Below are 22,343 nucleotides of genomic sequence, written 5' to 3'. Positions count from 1 at the left end.
CACATATCCCATCATCCAGGCCTGGATGGCAGCAAATGGCCTCTGTCTCAATGGTGACAAAACCGAAATCCTACTGGTTGGCTCCAAGCAGACCTTCAAAAAAACAGACAATAACTATTGCAGCTCAAAATAGAGAACCCTGTAGTCACAGTCTCGACTGCTATAAAAACACTTGGAGTCTTTCTGGACTCAACCTTATCTATGGATAGACAAGTCAGCTATATCTCCTCTTCAGCAGCACTCGCAACCAAAATTATCAATGCTGTAAAACTCTACCTCTTGGCCAAAACTGTCTCAACATCACCAGAGCAACCATAGGTGCAAAACTAGACTATTGTAATGTCCTCCTACTCGGCACATCCGCCAAAAACATCAACAGATTACAAATTGCTCAAAACAATGCACTTAGAGCAGCTCTCAGCATTCCCAAGAGAGAGCACATCTCTCAGGCAAGAAATGAGGCCCACTGGCTCCCCATCAGAGAGTGCATACTGTTCAAGACACTTACAATAACCCACAGATTCCTATCCCAATCAGCACCCACTTATCTAGTGGACCGAATACATCACGGTCAAACACTCAGACCTAACGTGACATATACTCACACCAACTCAGAATTCCTACCTTTAATAGAACCATAGCCGGTGGGTCCACTTTCGAGATATTAGCACCAAAATCCTGGCACTCACTTCCACTTGAACTCCAAACAGAAACTTCCCTCATGGCTTTCAGAAAGGCATTGAAAACCAAACCATTCAAGTAAACCGCACCTGATCAACTGTCTCCCCTGTAACCTTGGAACATGAGCAGTGTATGTACCTAACCACTGAACCTGTTTAAGTATTGTAACTATGTTTATCCTGCTGCCAAGACAAAATGCTGTAACAGCGCCTTGATGCAGTTTGTGCGCTTTATAGATGGAAATAAATAAATAACCAATCATATCATATATCGTAACATAACTAATGTGCAGACTCACAACCCGTGTATCTATCATCATATGCCAAGTGCAGCTTTAAGTGCTCAAGTAATGCTATGTTATGCTACATCTAGGCACAAAGGCCAAAGTAAAGTCATAATTTACTCGATGCAACTTCATATGCCCTGGGCCAATTATCCAACGCAGAAACGCCCATCTCATTACCAGGGAGGCACAAGATGGTTGTTACTGAACAATTATAGATTGTATATAAGCCTGTATTGGTTACAAGAGACTTGCTATGGGCATATAAAGCATAGTTCCTTGTGTGCCCAGGTCTAGTTTCATTCGTCCGGTGGGTGATTTGGCAGTGCAATGTCAACCTGATCGAAACACTCTATTATCTGTACTGACCCACCATCACTACATTCAGAGGTTCCTCCACCCCCAGGTACTTTATTAAAGCCACAAATAAAATATTGTGATTTTAAAAAGCAGGCTTTCTCATTTCTAGATTTTGAAGCGAGGTCTTGGGATTGGGAATCAATAAGAGGAGGATAGGAATCCCCTAAGGGGTTCTAGACCATGGTGGGGAATCCAGATAGGGTCATAGTGTGTTGGTTGACATAATGAGAAAACACATCTTGCCCTTTATGAATGGCCACTCTATAAATTACAGCAGGAAGCGAGTTTCTCTCTCCCACCACTGTATCACTTTCTCCCACCAGACTTCTCACTTTATAACTTGCCTGCCTCCTCAGATTTATGTAAGTAGGTTAAGGTTAACTGGTGGGGATAGTGCTCTGTCAGAAGGCCTTGATGCAAGTCGCGATTCTCTTTGCTGGTATGTGACCAGCACAGGTGTGTCCGAAATTCTAACTTAGAAGAGACACAAAGTAACACAAGTAAATGTACGTGTATGGGAGCAGAGAAGTGGGTGTTTAAGGCATGGTTGGAATCTCTAGAGGTCGTGTGTGTTTGTGTGTGTGTGTGTGTGTGTGTGTGTATATATATGTATCAGACACCGCTACATCATCAGTGACCATCCAGACCATTGCACCAGATCACAGAGGCAATAGCTGGCAGTGTGGTTGTTTGAGCCAATGCTGCTGTTGGAGCCACTTGGCGTGTTGTGTCCGACTGATATTTTTGCAATTAAATGTTCTGTTTGCTTTGTGTGGACGCTGGTGTTTAGAAACTCCCTGGTATTTAAACAATATTTTCTTGTCTATTTCTAAGTGTACCAATCCATAAAGTGTGTCCTTATTTTGGGGGGGGACTCCCACGTGGCTGGGAGGACTGTTGCTAATCTCTCTTCCTCCTCTCTCTTCCTCCTTTTCAGCTGCCGTCGCTCCTAAGGATGAGCTGTTCTACGGGTTCCTGAGGCCCTGGCTCGGTAGGTCCAATCCGTCCAGAACATTACACTATCTCACATTTGTTCATATGTATTTCTACCCAGGTATGAATGTTGTATCCTCAACCACAGTCCCCCCATAAGGCGCTAGGATAATAATTTAAGTGCAGGAATAGAGTAATGTGTCATTCTTAACTCGGGACCACTTTAGCTGCAGTTTCGAGATGGCGAAAGCTCCTCTAGACTTCGGAAATGGAAATCCAAAATCAGATTCAAGTTGGAATTGTTCACCTACACTGGACTAAGGAAGGGAACCTTTTTCATAAAACTAGTCAAATGGTTCCTTACATTTTGTGCCAAAGGAAGTAAAGCCAATGGCGATCATGTCTGTGTTCTCTTGTTGCCATGGTTGTCCGGTAACACGCGGACACCTGTGCCACCATAGAAGAATTATTACATACGCCAGGCAGTGAACTGTTGATCTTTGGTCCTCAGGGTATGTTGATATTTCACATCTTACTTTGGGAATTGCAGGTATATCAAATAGTTTCACTCAAATTGACAGCCCTATCTACGAAAATGTAAATGTGATATGTTTTTCGAATTAGTAGTAAGCAAACATTGGTAAGTCTTATTTTTGGGTCGCTTCCACTAAAGCTTTTCTTTAATTTCTCGTACAATTTCTGGCTTGTGCAATGGTGCTTCGGTTTTATTTCTGATTTTTAGGTGGAAAGTCTATACTGTTTCATTTGACGATTGTGCTGCCTGTGTAATATGTTTGAGTTACCATGGACAATCCGACATTACAGTCGTTTTTTTGCGATTTTACTTCTCAATATGTGGATTATGTATTTTAAGACTATTGTAAAGTGTGAACATTGTGGGTGATGTTTTTTTTTCTTTACATGTTCTGCTTTGTTTGGTTCTTTTAGCTTATGTGGGCAATATATTGTTTTTTTGCAAAGATACACTTCTGGTAGAGTTGTCCACCACTTCTCGTGCTGCACCTTTAAATCTGCCTTTTCCATTGATGATTGTCAGAATGTCTGCAGTGATAAGTGCCAATGCTAATTTATACCAAGAGTTGATGATGGATACAGGGTTTTAGGTGGTGAAGGGATGGAAGTGAACTCATAGGACCTCATTACGGGTCCGGTGGTAACCGTGTTGGTACTACCGGCAGGTTTCTGCCAGACCTGTAAATATTTACCGGCGCCTGACTTGCCGGTAACACTGTGGTATTACACTCCCGGCGGCTTGCAAAGTCAGATGCTAGTAAATGGTAATTCCCCATTCCCATAGAGTCTGGGAATGGGGAACATGGAAGCACTGGCACCCCTATTAACTGTGCTGGTGCTTCCATGAGGGTATGCCTACCATGGCCGCTGTGTCTGTCAGGGTCAGACCTGCTAGGCACCGCTGCTCCGGCAGGCAGACCTGTAGTATGCTGGTCCAGAAATAACAGTGCCGGTAAGCTTACCGGCCCCGTTGTTTGCGGACTGGCATGCTTGTAATGAGGCCCATTGCCTTATTCAATCGCTGTTCCCAGAACCTAACTCAGTCGTATCATACCCTCTGCCCCATCTGTGGCTTTCACCGTCCAGTGCCTCTTTCTAATACAAGCTGCTAACTGTTTGACCTCCACTTTTTGTTGCCATATTGTGTTCTGTTCCCAGTCATTCCTAATAGCAAATTCTCCTCTATTAATGAGTTGCATACAAGGGTGCTGTTGAGGGGGAGTGAGCAAGATGGCTCGTCAATTTCTTGCAACAACATTTAGTAGGTTCTCATATCGTCTGCCACAACATAGTGAATGCAAGCTAGACCCTTACCCTGTTTTTTAATGACTGAAGCCTTGGTTGCATGGAAACGTATTTAGTCAACATTTATAAGTGACATCTCAAAGGGCGGAATAGGTGAAAAGCAAAGACACGCTGGGTAGGAAATATAGACCTAATACGGATATGGAGATATTATAAGACCTAATTCAGTCTCTTATGATTTTGGCAGAGAGACCAATAAAGTTACCCAATGTCACAGTCTGGAGGTTTGCCAATACAAAATTATTTTGTTTTTAAAGAAGCAGAGCAGGGCAAAGCACGCAGAGGCTTAAGGTGAGGTGAGATTTCCCTTCAACATGCGATGGGCCTCCGGTGGCTGTTCCTTTTCGCCATGTGTTCGCGAAGTTTCCAAACCTCGCAGCCAGCACTGTTTGACCCTGTTTCAATATTTAACATACAGCTTTGGTCCTGGTCTGTAACCCTTAATGTTCTACTTTCCCTCCAGGTGACGGTTTGCTTCTTAGTAAAGGTGAGAAATGGGGCCAGCACCGACGCCTATTGACTCCGGCCTTTCACTTTGACATCCTCAAACAGTATGTGGAGATCTTCAACAAGAGTACAGACATCATGCACGTGAGTACGCATTTTCCACCGTTGATCACTCCTGTGCGTATGAGGAAATCCTGGCTGATTTGTGGCAATGAGCATTGGGCTACTAGCCACAGTGGAGGTCCATTTGAAGCAGCAGAATGCCTGCCAATATCAGCTATATGTACAGCAAATTAGGTAGCAGATGAATTGCATGCATCAGGAAATCACCCTGCAACATATCCTGCCCAAACATACCCAGCAGCAAATGCTTCACCCATATCACACAATAAGACTTAACTGCCAGCAAAAACTACACACACATCATCCAGCAAAGGCAGATCACATTGGAAGCAGTAAGGTGTCGGAACACACCTTGCTGCAGAAATCCATGTTGTCCGGGAGTATGGGGGCAGCGTGCTGGAATTGGGGACAAGACAATGCCATGCAACATTGGTTTGATCCCTGTCAAGTGCTTAGAAGCTGGAGGATGCAGACATTAAGTGTGAAATCAATCACCAATAAATACAATAAAAATAAACAATTATAGCAGCAGTACTCTCAGCCACCTAACATCATAGGAACAGAGCCTGATGGCAGCTATGTAGCAGGGATGGCATCCGATTGGTTAGAGGATACCTGCTCATAAACTCCCCCAACATCAGAAGTCAATGCATGGCATAGGCTGTGTTAAGGGAGTTTTCCTAAAGTCAACTTTGGGGGTAAACTTTATAAAACTATCCCAATGGTTTGTAGATCCCGAACTCTTAGTATCAGTCTGTACTACTCATGGAACCTTGGTAGAGTGGCAGTTGGGCTTATCGTAAGAGGAAGATGTGAGATGTAGGTAAGTACACTGAATTTAGTTGGTAATGCAATTCAACCAACACTTAGACATAAATGTATATTAAAATATAGATTTATTATATTTACACAAGATATACTTTTAAATACTTAGTACAATAAATAAAAACACATTAGAATACTTGTAGATACTTTTCAAAGGCCGCTGCTTAGTTTATAGTTGCTTGCGGTTACAATTGTTACAGCTTTTTGACACTAATGACAGTTCTACTGTATGTATTATCAGTAATGACGCGCATTCGCGCACACACAAAGATATTCAGTAATTGTATTTAGTTAGCAAAACCACATAAGATCTAGTCTTTTTGGAAGGAAAACAGTTGGTCAGGTAAATAATAACAAAGCTTAAGGTTCTAGAGGCAATTTATTTGCACAGCAAGGCTTTTGAAGTCCAAAACACAATCCTAGCTAAAAGGCAGTTCGGAGAGGCTCCAAGTCTTGTGAAGCAGCAGAACAACGAAAACTCCTGTGGATATGTTCTAGTCTCTGGAGGTTCACCTGGAGCTCAGCAAAGGCTTGGACGGATCCGATCTTTATAAAGCCGTAGTGATTCAGCCTTTGCAGGATTATGCACTTTGATTCGGTCGGGGGTCTCCTGGTATTCACAGTCTGCAGCTCTGGAATGCCTCAGCACCTCGGGAGATGGTTCAGATTGTAGGTCATCTTGGGGCTGCTTGTTCCCACCAACCAAAGGGAAGGAGTTGTCCTCTTCGGAGTTCCTCTGTTACATAGAAATCGGAGTCAAGACAGCAGTGGTTGCTTCACTGTGTTACAGAGGGTCTGCAGGCCTCTCTGGTAGTCTTCTTCTTCGGTTACTTCAGTTTCCAATGCTCGACTTGCCTTTCACATCAGGAACCTCACACACTCCTCTGCATTGTCTCTCAGCAGTTAAGAGAAAGGGGCGGGTGGTTGTCCAATCAGGACAGCCAGACCCGTAGTGGGAGCTAGTTCCATTAAGGCTATCAGGCAGACAAAGAGCAGGGAAGCAAATAACTCCCCCCCCCTACTTCCTGCCGGCCCAGACCCAAGTGTTTCTGCCAAAGGCAAAACATTCACACAGTCCTCCCCTTCTCAGAATGGTAGAAGAAGGGATAGCAAAGAACAACCACACTAGACATTTTGAAAGAAGCCCCCAAGTTAGTACTTAGTTGCCCCTATTGTGCACAACCGGGACTGTGAATACAGTCTGCAGTAAATAATACCACAATAGTCAGTAGAACACGTCCACTGCTACCAGCCATAACTAGAAGGTTGTCTATTTCAGATCCCTCAATATGTGACCGGTCGAGAGGTGACGGTACGCAAAGCAATGCGCTTGCTAGGCATGATGGCGTCGTGTATTTATTTGGTACCTCACGCGCGCCTGCGCATGCGCCCTATGCAAGAGTGGCTCAACAGCCAGTGGTGTCAGGCCAGCGGACTATGGGACGATCTAGTGGTGGTCTCGCAGGCCTTGGTTCTCTCGCTACGGTGGTGGACAAAGGAAAACCTGGAAAGAGGGAAACCCTTTGCCACACCCGCGGCGGAAGCCACTCTAACCACAGACGCATCCCTCACAGGATGGGGTGCTCACCTATCCCATCAGACTGCTCACGGAGTGTGGACTCCGAATGTAGCATCCAAGCACATAAATCTACTGGAGCTACTAGCTGTGTTCAATGCGCTAAAAGCCTTCCAGGAACACCTACAGGGCAAGACTGTGTTGGTCCTTACAGACAGCACCACAGCCATGTACTACATCAACAAGCAGGGGGGCACCCACTCTCCAGGACTGTCCAAACTGGCCCAAAATATATGGAAGTGGGCTCTCAAACAAAACATGTTCCTACTGTCACAACATGTACCAGGGGAACTCAATCTGCTGGCAGACAAACTCAGCAGAGATTTCCCCCTGCCCGAAGAGTACGAATGGCGACTGCACGAAGACATCGTCTTCGACGTCTTCACACAATGGGGATTCCCAGAAATAGACCTATTCGCAACCCTGGAGAACTCACAATGCCTAAGTTACGCCTCCAGGTACCCCCAGAACCAATCCAAGGGGAACGGTCTGTCGATGCAATGGTCAGGGAAATTTGTTTACGCTTTTCCCCCCGACTCCCCTTCTCAACAAGGTGGTGCACAAGATGCACCAGGAACAAGTGACCATGATACTGGTGGCCCCAATGTGGGCCCGACAGCCATGGTTCGCTCACTTGATGGAGATGTCTCTATCTCCCCCAGTGAAACTCCCCTGCCCGTACAACATGCTGTCACAAGACAAGGGCAGGACTCTGCATCCATGCCCCCAGAACATGAACTTAGCAGCTTGGCTCCTGAAATCATAGAATTCGGACACCTACAGCTCCCGCAGAGATGCATGGACATCCTCAGGGAAGCCAGAAAACCTAACACTCGCCACTGCTATTCTAGCAAGTGGAAGAGATTTGTCATCTGGTGCAGAGGAAAAAGCATCAACCTGATTGACTGCTCTCCCACACATATTGTTCTATACCTGACCCACTTATTGGATTCAGGTCTAGTGTTCAATTCCATTAAAGTCCACCTAGCGGCACTTTCTGCATACACCACTTCCCAACTCAAGGTGTCGTGGTGGAAGATCCCTGTTATAAAGGCCTTCATGGAGGGAGTAAAGAGAATACACCCCCCGATAGCTGACCCAGCTCCCGGATGGGACCTTAACGTGGTACTTACCAGACTCATGGGCTCACCATTCGAACCCATGCACAAAGCATCTCTTAAACACCTCACTCTTAAGACTGCTTTTCTAATAGCTATCACCTCCATCAGGAGAGTAAGTGAACTACAGGCTCTTTCTGTTCTAGACCCCTTCGTTACAGTTCACAGAGATAAGGTGGTTCTACGCACGCACCCAAGGTTTGCTCCGAAATTCCTCTCGAAATTCCACGTAGACGTAGGAAGACTAATCAGTTCTTCGTCTCGGTGGCAGCAGGAAGAGAAGGGGATGCAGTTTCAAAGTCCACTATTTCTAGATGGATTGTTCAATGCATCACTCTCTGCTATACTCTTGCTAAGAGAGAACTGCCCTTTAAGCCAAGAGCACACTCTACTCGAGGCACGGGGGCGTCCATAGCATTCATTGCAAATGTTCCCCTTGAGTCCATCTGCAAAGCGGCTACCTGGAGTTCTGTGCACACCTTTACAAAACACTACTGTCTAGATGCACACTCGAGATCTGACTCCCAGGTGGGACAGGCAGTATTAAGACATCTTTTCTCTACTGTTCCTTCTCATAACCCACCGCCAACTCCGGGTACTGCTCGCTAGTCTATGCACAGCATGTGATTCTAAGCAGATTAACAAACATCAGAAGACAATGCATTACTTACCGTGAAAGCATTTCTGATGGTTGTATCTGCTTAGATTCACATGCGCCCACCCTTCCTCCCCACTCGGATGGAAGGAACATAGACTTACTTTTATATCTCTCTTTTCTGTACTCACTCACGTCTAGAAGGCTCCCTAAGGGCAGAAATATACAAACAGAGGGACCTCGACGCGTGAGGGATTGTGGGTACAACGCACGTCACTATAGGGATAGTATTTCAGACACGCCTTGTCGACATCCCTTTTCGACTACGAAAAACAAAATGCAATACTCCGCAGTGACCACTGGATGTCGGACCTATGCACAGCATGTGAATCTAAGCAGATACAACCATCAGAAATGCTTTTACGGTAAGTAATGCATTGTCATCCTCTTGGCACTCCACATAAGGTGGTGTGTACCAGTTTCTCAGGATATAAAGTTTTAGGAGAGATGCAAAGTATCTCTCCATCCTTAAGAACTGTAGAAATGAAGGATAAGGAATGAATCTCAAAGGAGAAACTAAAGGCTTTCCAGCAACACTGCCTGAAAGGAGCTGTGTGCTGCAAAAGTAAAATACAGATGCCTTAAAAGAGATATGGAGGAAGGTAGACTCCATAGGACAGTAAAACACAGAGTTCCAAAAGGTAGAGCCCATAATTGACATTGTAAGTGACATTACATGAAGGGACATTAAGGGGACTGACATTTGATTGTCTGGGATCACAGGAAGTCACATTAAAAGAAGTTGCAAGATCGGCCACCAGGGGGCGCACGGATGAGTCCTGCTCCCGTGTGAGCTCCGATGCCGTGGGTCCTTGAGACGACTTGAGCCCCCGTTTCACGACCCCCCGCCCGCACAATGAAGTGAGGAGCAACTATATGAAGACCCCCCCGACACCCAGGGAAAAACGCGGACGAAAACGACCAGGGGAACGAGGAGAAAACTCCGTCTGAATAAACGTGTAAAACGAAAGTGAAACCCTGCTGGATAATACGGCTGCCGAACAGCGAGTTGCACGGGACGGCCCGGGTACGGACGAGAGGGCCGCAAGGTGCTTCCCTCAACCTCCCCATCCTCCCCCCTCTCTTCTGATCGTTGGAGGCGGAGACCGCAGAGAGAGTCCCCGGCAGGCACTTCCGACCTGCGTGTCACCGGAGACCCAGAGAGGCCCGCGGCAGCGAACCTCCCTCCGCACCCACGGAAACCAGCTGAGCAGTCGCTCTACGCGCTGCCCGCGCAATATTCTACGGACGAACGCCGCACTCCCCCTGCTCGCGACCCCCCCAGGGGAGGCCTGCGGGCGCAGGAGAAAGGGGGCGGAAGTACCCATCTACCACCGCATACTGGGCTCCCCGGATCACAAGCCCATTAAAGGCTAAAAAAAAAAAAAAAAAAAAAAAAAACGGCGCCCTCAGACTGAACGCGAGCCACATCGGGGGCGGAACTGGGAGGGTGGCTGACGCTTTGCCGGCCGAATTGACCCGGAATCGCGAGTCACAGCAGCAGGAGATGGAGTGAAAAGAGCTAGCCCACTGTACAGGGCAGTGCACGGCCGAAAAGTGCGGACCAATGAGACTGCTGGGGAAGTGCATCCCCAATCCTCCAACGTTCTCTGCGTTCTCCCCGGCGCCCCCCTCATCTGATAAGGAATACCCGGGCCACCTTGTCTGACACTACACTATACTGCTATATAGGGGGTCAGACCATTGAGTCGTGCCCCCTCCACACATAAGGTCCACGGGCAGAGAAACTCTTGGAAGCCTGGGAGGACTCATACAGCAGTGGAGGGGCAACCTGCCCCCGATACTTTGAATGAATTCAGGTGAGCCCCTGCTATCCCCACACCATAACAAGCAGCACCAACATCGAGACCTGTGAGGGGCCCTGCTCCAAACTTTGGTGACGTCATCGGACTCAGGCCAGCAGCACGGTCCGGACGGTGGAGCACGAAGTGAAGCAGTCGGGCACCTCCTCAGTCCTATTACACCGCTGTGGAGATCTGAACGTTCGGTTTTCCTTGATTTCACACACCTGCATTCCCGTGCGGAGGGTAGAGCCCCCGATTCAGGGGCGTGTGCCTCCTCTGCAATCTGCCACTCAAATAACCCTAGCAACGCCACAGCATTTTGGAAGATCAATGGACATAAAGGGTAAACTAGCCACATACTCCTACGTCCCAACCTCTACCGAAAATCTGGACTCTACCATGGCGAATCAAGGCCCCTCGGTGAGTGAGTCCGCGGCTACCAAGGGGGACATCGCTGCTCTCCTGGGAGAAATTAAAAATATGGGTGCCAGTATTGGCTCCAAAATTGACAAAATCACCCAAAGACTTGACACCATGGAGGAAAGGCTGGAAGGTGTTGAGAAAAACCAAGCGTCCATAGATACCCTGGAGGTACAATTAGACCAGCGGATGACCGAACTGGAGCAACGTGAAGAGAGCTTTAAACTTAAGCTTGACGACTTAGAAAACCGGGAGAGACGGAATAACCTGAGAATCTTCGGGATCCCGGAACGAGAAGGGGAAACGGAGAGCGATCTGAAGAACACATTGCATGACATCATCAAACTCTTACTTGCCGATGATGAGGTTGATGAACCAAAGACAGAGAGAATACATAGAGCCGGAGGACCCCCGGGCGGACCTAGATCAGTCCTAGCTCGATTCCACCGCTTCCAGGACAAGACAAGGATCCTAGAGAAAGCAAGAAGCAGTGACTCAATTACCCTCCAAGGTTCCCAAATTACGATATATCAAGATCTATCCTCTATGACCTTGGCACTCCGGCGCACGTGTGCCCCCCTAACCAAACATCTGAAGGAAAAGAATATAAGATACAGATGGGGATATCCCTTCTCTCTGTTCTTTGAATACAATGGGAACAAAATCAAGCTGAGTTCGGAAAAGGAGATCAAGGCGTGTATTCTAGACCTCCTTGGTCCAAATACGGAAGAAAATGGTCGAGAGGACCCGCGTCGAGAAGAAAGAGGGTGGCGTATACAGGGGCCCAGAAGGAAACGAGTCAAGGGTTCGAGAAAATATCGGAGAGGTAATACCCCCCCAGGGGGGGAGAAATGATGACTCGCAACAACGGTAAGCTGGCATATATTTTAATACATATGCCCATGACCCGAACTTCCTGAGAGTGTATGGGCTCTGGAGAGACTTGGGTCATGTAAACAGGGAATGGGGGGAAATGGGGGCTCAGTCAAGACTATGATGCTATAGTGATCTTGGGGACGTGCAGTAACGGTCCTCAAGGGTGGTTCGATGCCAGACCTGTGCCTTCACCTGGGTCTGCACGAACGCCGTCAATTCGGGAGGGGTTGGGGGTGGGGGGGCTGGGTAGACAAGAAATGCATAGAATATGATGCACCAGCGGCAACACATAAGACTGTTCAAGAATATGTGAGTCTCCATGTAAGATACATTTACTCAATGCGGGTCACAAATCTACGACTGACATACCTCGAAAATGACACCGGTTGAAGAACAGAAGGGCAGGGAGTCCCTTAGGATAGGAACGCTTAATGTCAAAGGCCTCAATTCACCAACCAAGAGATCATTGGTGGCAAGGGAATTCCGTAGATCCCAAATTGACATCCTCCTTCTACAAGAGACGAAGTTCGCCAAGGGAGAAGAGAGGGGGATACTAGGGAAAAGAGGGGGAAAAGAATTCTGGGGCTCAGGCCCGCTCAGGAAAGGAGGGGTCGGAATCCTGATCAAAAATGGGATCAACCTTGAAGTGGAGAAGACTTGGTCTGATGTGAGCGGACGTGCCCTCCTGATATCCGGAACAATCGCAAAGGTTAAAGTAACAGTGGCAGTAATATACTCGCCCAACATAGGACAATCCAAGTTTCTAGAGAGGACAATACCCAAAATAATGTTAGAAGCATCTGGCCAGGTTGTTCTCGGAGGGGATTTTAATCTGTGGGCAGACCCGACCAAAGACTGGGAACCTGGCAACCCCGAGACAAGAAACCAACCGAGAAGTGATCACACGGGACTCTCCGACACAATGGAGATATATGATTTGCAAGATGTATGGAGGATTAAACACCCGCATGAAAGGGGTTACACATTTTACTCTAACCCGCACAAAACTTTTACCCGGATCGACTACCTGTACCTCACCAAGGACCTCCTTGAATCCACAACGCTGTCAGAAATCATCCCAATAACGTGGTCAGATCACGATATGGTCCTGTCGGACATAAAATGGGCAGACCTGCCGGTTCAAGGAGGGAAGTGGCGCTGTAATGAAGGCCTGTGGAAAGATTCAGTATTCAAGACTGAAATGGCGACTGAAATTGAGGAATACCTTAAATTAAACAATAATGGGGAAGTCTCCAAACAAATAGTGTGGGACGCGGGTAAGGCCACCTGGAGAGGTATTCTGATACGTGAAGGGGCTACCAAGAAAAGAGAAAGGAAGATCATCGAGCACAGGCTTAGGTCTGAAATATGCAAACTTGAAAGCGAAAACAGGGGACACCCGGGAGCAAATCATGACAACATTAGTACAGCACAACGCAAAAGGGAAGAACTGAGACTATTGGAACATGAACAAATTGTGCGAAAACTTAGATTTCTCAAACAGAAATTCTATGAGAAAGGGGACAAAGCCGATGCACTACTAGCAGCTCGATTAAGAAAACAAAGGGCGGAGCGAACAGTGAAAGAGATAATCGAAGAGAATCCTACGACCCCCCCCACCCCTAACACCATACCGGAGACTTTTGCCAATTTCTACGAGCAATTGTATACCTCGGAAGTGACCCCAGGCCAATCAGATACAGATCGCTATCTCTCCCTGGTGGACATGCCCAAAATCTCGTACTCTGAAACTGACCTATTAGAATCCCCGATATCTGAACCCGAGGTCCGAGAAGCAATCAAAAGACTCACTGTAGGCAAATCTCCTGGAGAGGACGGGTACACTGCTGGGTTTTATAAAACCTTCAGCGCTCAACTTACACCATTTTTAACCGAGCTCTTCAATGAGATACTAGAGACAGGGACAGCCCCCGACTCCTTCACAAAGGCCCTCATAACTGTGATTCCGAAAGAAGGAAGGAACCCCAAATACTGTAGCTCATATCGCCCAATTTCTCTACTTAACTTAGATGCCAAAATCTATACTAGGGTACTGGCTGCTCGGCTGGAAGTACTAATCCCCCACCTCATACACAATGATCAAGTCGGATTTATATTGGGTAGGCAAGGGGCAGATACCATGCGCAAAACTCTCCATCTCATCCACTCGTCACCAGAGCTATCAGGAAACCCTGCCCTATTGTCGATAGATGCAGAAAAAGCCTTCGATAGAGTGGAGTGGGGATTTCTGAGGGCGGTTCTCTGCAAAGTGGGGATAGGGCCGAGATTTAGGAAGGGAATACAGGCGGTATACACATCCCCCAAAGCGTCTATCTCGGTCAACGGGGAATACTCCAGGTGGTTCGAACTGGGAAGGGGTACTAGACAGGGATGTCCCCTCTCCGCAATTCTCTTCGCACTCTCCCTGGAACCGCTAGCCCAAAACATACGAGCCGACCCCAGAATAGAAGGCATGCGATTGGGGACTAAAGAATACAAGCTAGCGCTTTATGCTGACGACATACTCTTACACATTACAAACCCCTCTGTATCCGTCCCGCACGCTCTCCAACTGTTAGAGGAATATGGCCAACTCTCTGGGTTTAAAGTAAGCAAGTCTAAATCAATATTGTTCCCTTTACAGGGTACGCAAGAAGAAAACGAAACTAGGTATTCTCCCCTAGGCCTTAGACTGGAACACTCTGTGCTTAAATACTTAGGCATCCAGATCACTAAAAATCTAACGGATCTATATGAGGCTAACTTCCCCCCGCTCCTCCGCAGTTTTTCGGCTGACCTACAAAGATGGGACAAGCTTACAATTTCGTGGATAGGGCGGATTAACGCCATTAAAATGGTATGCCTCCCCCGATTTCTGTACCCCTTTCAGATGTTACCTATCGAATTACCAAATGAGTTCTTCGTAGAGGCCAAAAGGCTCATGTTGAGATTTCTCTGGCAGGGGAAGAAGGCGAGGATCGGGTATGATACCTTGACGCTTCCTAAGGACAAAGGAGGAGTGGGCCTTCCCGACCTACGAGGATATTATAAAGCCTCACAATTACGTGTCCTGATCCCTCACTTGCGTAATCACAATCACCTCCAGTGGATCCACATGGACAACCATTATTTCTCTCCAGCCACAGTGTCAGAATGGTTATGGACCCCCCGTAAGAGAATTCAGCGGAAAATCAAGGGCCATCCAATATTGAGCACTATATGGACAATCTGGCAACCAGGCAAAGGAATGAACAAGATCACCACTTGGCCGTCTCCACTAAGCCACCTATGGTCCCCTGGTATGAACGACCAAATACCCGACGTAGGTAGATTCCAACCCTGGTACGAGGCGGGCCTCGAAAGAGTAGGGCAACTCCAGAGAAAAGACAACTTCATATCTCTTCCGGACTTAACTGAAGCCCTAGGGATAGGCCCACTATCCACCTTCCAATACATTCAGATTAAAGGAGTTCTCACGAAACCTACGTGGAAGGAAAAGCTCCAGAGAGAACTCACCCCGTTCGAACAAATCTTGGACTCAAAGTCTGGACTCAAGGGTCTGATATCCTTAATGTATAAGGAACTTATCGAGGCAGGTGCTGGGTCCACGGAACGTCTCAGGAGCCGATGGGGAAGAGACCTGGGGGAGGAGATAGACCCGGACCAATGGGAATTGATGTGTAAAGCTGCATCCAAAACATCCTTGTCCACCCAATATAAATCGCATGCCATTAAACTCTTACATCGGTGGCAATACGATCCACTCAAGTTGTCCCGGATGTTCCAAACACTGAGCCCAAGATGCTGGCGAGAATGTGGAGAGATAGCCGACTACTGGCACATGTGGTGGAGCTGCCCACGTATAAAGGTATTCTGGGAGGAAGTCCTGACATGGATCAAGGACATAGACGGCATACAAAGGGATGCTGATCCACGTCTGATTCTCTTTGGACTGGAGAGAGAAGAGGACGGATGGACCAGACTCAGAGGTCTTGCCCCACAGTTACTCCTCGCAGCCCGAGCGCTGCTGGTAACGAAATGGAAATCTAAAACAGTACCAAGCAAGAGAGAATGGGTCTGCCTATCAACCAACATCTACACAATGGAGACGATCACTGCTTCTTTGCACAACAAAGCGTCCCAATGCGAGACCTTATGGTCAGACTTCCGGAGTAAACATCTTTCAGAGACGACGGACTCCCAACCAGAGGATGACACTGGACCCTAAGTAAAACGAAATCTTACAGCCCTCATTGAGAAATGATGTTGATCCCAGAATTGTAGAAGACCACATGACAAGTGGGTAGAACTCTACCACTGCGAATATACCGATAGAGAAAATGAGTGTCGCACAGATGTCTGCCCAGTTAGGGGGAGGGAGGTGGGAGGGCACGGGTTATGTTATTTTGCCTGTTACAACCAAGGAACAGACTTGAATATAGTAACGATTTATTGAATGATGTGATTCTGATGCTGCTCCTCAAATGTAAACAGATGCTAACAGTGATGTAACAAGTCAAATACTTCAACTGTTTTTTTTTTTTTTTTTTTTTTGTTTTTTTTTTGCTTTTTTTTTTCCTTCCGTTTTATTTATGTTGCTGTTTCAAAATCAATAAAACCAAATTTAAAAAAAAAAAAAAAAAGAAGTTGCAATGAGTAAACAAATGGACAAATGAACTTTGTGATTGCAATTGTCTCCTCCTTTTTATCATTATTGTTCTTATTGATGTTATTATGATATATGGAGCAATACCATGACTGAGACTTTTTTTTGGAAAGAGTACAGCGTGAGATAAATCACTTCACCATACATGGGACCATCTGAGGCACATTGAGATAAGTTGATGTTCCCTTAATAATGCACTGTGCTTGCACGGAATTTTAGGCACACATTATGTGGTCAAGAATATCTTCCCAGGTCTACCTGGCAGAATGTGTTTGGCTTTCAGCATGAATTGAAAATATCACCCTGGCAAATATATACATTCTTTCTTATCGAAAATGTTAACCAAAAGAGTATGATATTAGTTCCGCTGTGGTAAAGTGGAAATCTACACGGGGGGGACATGTTTACTCAAAAGTGTACACTTAACGTGTATCCTCCGCGTAGTTTAAGCGGAACTCAAAAGGAATGAGTTCTTTGGTGTTTTACTTTGCATGAATGAAGCTCTGGTTCAGAGTGTGCGAGCATCCCTACACATTTTATGTTGCTGTGGATAGAATTCAAGAGGCTGCTGCTCCTGGGATGCCATCATAGAAAGATCCAAGATCTATTGATATCGGTGACACACAGACGGTGTTGGATTCTATGCCTCATATCTCAACCCACCTAATGGGGTCGTCGGCCATGAACCTGTGAAGGGGAATATCCAGGATTGTAGAGAAGGTGCAAGATTCTGAAGATTTCCTAGTTGAATAACTGGTTCCTTTCATTCTCTAGGATAAGTGGCGCCGGCTGACCGCGGCAGGCCCAGTCTCCTTGGACATGTTTGAGCACATCAGCCTGATGACCCTGGACAGTCTGCTCAAGTGCACCTTCAGTCACAACAGCAACTGCCAAGAGTGAGTACAGACTAAGCACTGCTACAGAAACCTGCCTTCTTAAAATCGAATTGTAATATGATGCATTGTTCGCGTTTGGCTTAAACCCAGAGGTGCCGCAGACTATTTAGCTGTACTACTTTTCTGTACATGTTTTCTGTCCTCTACTGAGTCATTGCTAATTGACAACTACTCTAAAAGGGATACCAGTTAACAAAGAAGAGTGCATACTACATGGTGATGAGAATATTCATGTAATGAGCCCTCCCCACCTAATCCCCAGACAAGAAGGAGAAATGCAAATGAAGCTTGTGGTTCTAATTCAGCTATTGAAGCAAACATCGAACCAGACTATGGGCCTCATTACGAGTCGGGCGGTCCGGTAAAAAAGTGCTGGTATTCGTGGATACCGGCACTTTACCGGACCACCTGACTACGGATTTGCCGGTGGGGTACCTGGATTACCTCCAGCTGCTGGAAGTAAACCAGGTGCCCTACCGGCAAAGAAAATCATTGGTAATGACAGCAAATCCCCTCATGGAGGCATATGGGAATTTGTGATTGGGGATTTACACCGTCATTCCGGTACTCGGAATCCGGCAGAAATACCGCCTGACTGAGTGCCTGAAACGGTATCTCTGCCAGGATACCAGCAATCTCGTAATGAGGCTCTATGTCCTCAAACGTTATTCGAGGTTCAGGGAAATGTTCTCGACTGAGTTTGGCTTCAGCATGTACAATTCAAATGCATATGAGGTTCCTGATTGGCCTGCAGAGGACATTTTGGGAGGCAGGGGGGTATTGTAACTATTCACCCCGATGTAGGGCAAGGAATAGCATTAGAATATTTATGTATGTAAATATGTTTTGGCCTTTATAGAGCACACATAAGAATAGCGAGCTGCACAGTGCTGTACAGCGGGAGTGGTAGAATGTTATTATATCTGATTATGAGTAGGTTCAGATCTGGGTTATCTGTAATTAGAATCAGCTGGGACAGTGACACACGTGGCTTGCTTGAGAGGGAACAGGAAATCACAGTGGCTGCCAGAGAGTAATGCTGATGTTTTTTTTTTCCAGGAGAGAGCATAACATCATAGTGATTTAGCGTATATCTTGTTTTTCTCCTGGTAAAGTACAAAATTAGAAGAGGGTACATACTTTCTTTTTTTTTCTTCCTAAAGCAAAGGTTTTTTATTGACAGGAGCAGAAAATCAGTGACCAGCTAAAAGTGACAAACATGATTTTGATTTCCTGAAAGTAGAAAATCAGTTGATTTACCGAGGGGCTTGGTTGACGTTCTTAATAATGCCAGCCCTTAACTTGTGTGGCGCCCCCAATAGTGTCAGGGGTAGAGATCTTCGAAGGTATGCATATTTCGGATTATTCTTACAGACATGGCTTCTTCCCTATGCCATGGTAATGTGATTACCTGATGTGGCTGCATAATACATTGTACCCTTTGGACTGGTAGCGCATCCCTTTGTGCCATGACATCTGTCTGGTAGATGCCACTGTGATTTACAGCCATATGCAGTAGTACAGTTGCTGGTGCCCCTTTTTTTTACAGTCCTTTCTAGGAGGAGCAGAGTGCAACACATCAAAGAAGGGGGAATCCCAAGGATAACAGTGGAGGAGGCTACATATACCTCTCTCTCCCCTATTCCATAGACTAAGACAGTGATGATGACCAAAGTAATAACATGTCCTCTATCCCTGGCCAGGCTGCGGAATACCTCTGCAGGCACCACTGATGTGGAGGACCGTGCCACTGACAGAGCGGGGAGAGAGACTATCAACTACAGTTCCACAGTTTCGAGCTCTCCTCTTCAAATTGTGTGCTGCTCCCCCACAGAACAGAGCAATACCCTCAACATTCCTATAGCTCCCCATCAGTGGGCAGTCCGAGAGGATATCTGCCTCTCACTGAGCTGTTGCTCTCCACCTGCATCCTCACCCGCCTGGGATCCAGTTCCCACTGACGGCGCTGCTGCAAACTGTGCAGGCATAAATGGGCCCATGTGATGCCATCTGATTCTGCTGATTATCCCCAAATAAAGTCACGGCATTCACAAGGGACACTGGAGGGAAACAGCCATGCTCTGCGCCCAAATGCTGGCAGCACATGGACGGGAGCAGTGGCAGAGAAGGGAAGCAGTGGTCTAGTACAGGCATCGCGCCAGATGAAGTGTAGCCTTCCAAAATCTTGAATGGCGCTTCCAGAAACACTATTGGCACCGCTTGAGGCTGCTGTCAGTGGTAGGTGGAATGTGCCTGTCACATCAGTTTGCTCGATGGTCTTGCCAAATATGCAGCCATTCGTCTTTGCCCAACCTCAGTGCTATCTGAAAGAATGTGCACAGCACAGCACAGATCTCCTCCTGCACTGACTTCTCTTCTGGCAGTATCCTCTGTCACTGACTTTCCATATGTGCCTTGACTGATTAATGTTGAAAATTGCCTGACCTTGCCTCAACTGTCCCAAGGATTCCTGTGCACAACTTCCCTCCTCTCTCCTCAGTTGAGGCTACTAACTCCACAATAACCTGCACCACATACTCCTATCTGAACTACCTGCAACATCTCCTTCTGTTCCCCCGTGAACTGCCACCTCCTGCCACTAAGCCACTATTTCCTTCTCCTACTGCCCTCGACAATCCCCACTACCCCCTATTTCTCCTAAGCCAGCACCTCCTCCATACACTCTGCGATCCCCTTTGTCAGGGGTGTAAATTTCACTGCATCCTGCACTGCCTCCACAATCCTCCACTCTGCATCTAAGCTATACTATCTTTGACCAATACGGCTTACTTGCACAGTCGTTGCTCAGCCTTCTCCACCGACACATTTACCACTGTTGCTGTACAGACAGAAGCATGCAACCTGAATGCACTACAGCAGGTTCCGTCCTTTTCCACAAGTGTTTCCATTTCTTAGCACAATTCTAACATGAATGGCACATCTACTGGACCTTGCCACCCTCTAAAAAGACAATCATGATGCATTTGACAAAGTGTAATATTGTGCGGCTGCTGAAACCCCAAAGTAGCTTTCTGCTACTTGCCACCACCCCACACCTTCACTCAAAAAGCAGAGCAACTCTCTTCCTGGCATACAAGCAACCTATGGAAAAGAGCGCAAGTGTGAACGAGTGCCATAGAAAGGTGGGAGATGAACAAGACCACCACAAAGTGAACTATATGAGTAAATGCAGTGTGGCAAGGGAAAATGCTGGCAAGCGCTGTGTGACACGTTATGACAGAGCCAAGAGACTAACCAGGATAAACCAGGGGAGTGTAAATATGACACATAAAGCCAAGAGGCCAACAAAGAGAAACGGAGGGAACATGACTGTACACACAGACACGCATAGAAGAACTTGTGTGGGCTGAAGAGCCTAGGGATCCTGGTTGCACGACCTGTGATGGGTGGGCTGTGTAGTCTGAAAACTGTGCCTAGAGCAGTGAGCCCTGAATTGTGAGAACCAAGGACATTGTGAAAAAAATCCAAGGAGAAACACTGCAAGTCATGCAATCCAGAAGGAGGGTCAGGCTGATCTAAAGTTGTGTTAAACCTTTGAAAAGACTAATGCAAGTACAAGTGGCTAAATTGAGGTCTTAGAGAAAGAAACCCTGAGGCTTTAGGAGCTGCCAGTATTGTCTTGAGAACAAAGCCTCGAGACCCTGTTCCTTTTGAACTTTGTTGCTTGGAACTTGGGGAAGGGAACACTGAGGATTGTGTGGAGCTGTATTACCTCGAATATGAGAAAGGTAATTTTTAGACTTTTGGAACTTTCTTGAACTTGGGGAAGGTGAGCTGAAAAGGAAGCTATGAGCTGGAAGAAGCGCAGAACTTTGAGTTGAACACTATTTCTTTTGACTTTGACATCCCTACGCATTGGTTAACTTTAGTTGTGAGGTCAAGCATAGGTTTTGGACACAGACAGACTATTAAGTGGAACTCTTTAACTCAGACACTCTTTAGTTTTGTTCAGGTAGGCAAATCCAACCTTAGCATAGGGCAAGTTAGGCCTTCTACCATTCTGACTTCCGAAACACGTGTTGGCTAACCTACTTAAATCACTAATTAATTCCTGCATATGAAAAACTTGAAAAACGTCATCTTCCTACTTATCAGTGCAAGCATTACGTGGTCCAACCCTTTCATGCGAATACAAGAGGTGTGGGCAACGCCTATCCCTGCCGTGAACTTGCTGCTAATCCAAATATCAAAACCTAAAACAAACCATATAGCTAAAGATTCAGTGCTGCGCATGTTGATTCAACCTCTAGTGCCCACTTTTGCCTAGTCACAGTGAAATGTGAACAAACAACTTTGTAGGCAATAATCATGCCGCTGTTGTTGCATTTCTAATTGGAAAACTCAGGGTGCTCCAGGCCATGTGATCCAAACTTTATTGTTCCTGGCAGCAAATGGATCGCACTAGAGGGTTTTCAGAAAGGAATAGCGTAATCACCACATAACATTGGTGCACTGGATAGAGAGATATTTGATTAAATCATTATTGCTAAATAAGTTATACATAATATTGATTTGTTCAAATAATTTGATCTGCTAAATTGAACATAAAGAACCAGAAGAGGTTGTTTTAAGAACTGCTGGTCCACTCCTTTCAACAACAAGGTAGCTTTTATGTAAACACCTGTGAAGATCTGCTCTGTAATCATTATTCCAGCATTCCTTCTGTCCTCATCCTCTGCTTTAGACATGGTCAACCACGCCATCCTGATCAATGGACTCTGTGAGAACCTGGGCATCACGGATCAGGCCCTGGAGTGGCTGACCTCCTTCCTCTTGGACCGCCCGTCCCAGGTCCAACTTGGTTCCTTTCTCTCTGCCA

At 46.5% G+C, this 22,343-nt stretch overlaps 1 protein-coding gene across 8 annotated transcripts in view; it reads left to right on the top strand.

Moving 5' to 3' along the window:
- Window positions 1-22,343, top strand: part of CYP4F22 (cytochrome P450 family 4 subfamily F member 22) — a 517,355-nt gene that overhangs the window by 365,624 nt on the left and 129,388 nt on the right. For all 8 annotated transcript variants that reach the window (XM_069603853.1, XM_069603852.1, XM_069603851.1 and 5 more), the window contains exons 4-6: window positions 2,262-2,315; window positions 4,560-4,687; window positions 17,382-17,503. In XM_069603853.1, the coding sequence (XP_069459954.1) occupies window positions 2,262-2,315; window positions 4,560-4,687; window positions 17,382-17,503 (304 nt within the window). The remainder of the gene's footprint in view (window positions 1-2,261; window positions 2,316-4,559; window positions 4,688-17,381; window positions 17,504-22,343) is intronic.

The sequence above is a fragment of the Ambystoma mexicanum genome, chromosome 3q (genome assembly GCF_040938575.1).
Source record: "Ambystoma mexicanum isolate Mex_15411 chromosome 3q, UKY_AmexF1_1, whole genome shotgun sequence".
NCBI lineage: Eukaryota > Metazoa > Chordata > Amphibia > Caudata > Ambystomatidae > Ambystoma > Ambystoma mexicanum.
The sequence above is the reverse complement of the archived record's forward strand: the minus strand, read 5'-3'. Positions and strand labels throughout refer to the sequence as shown.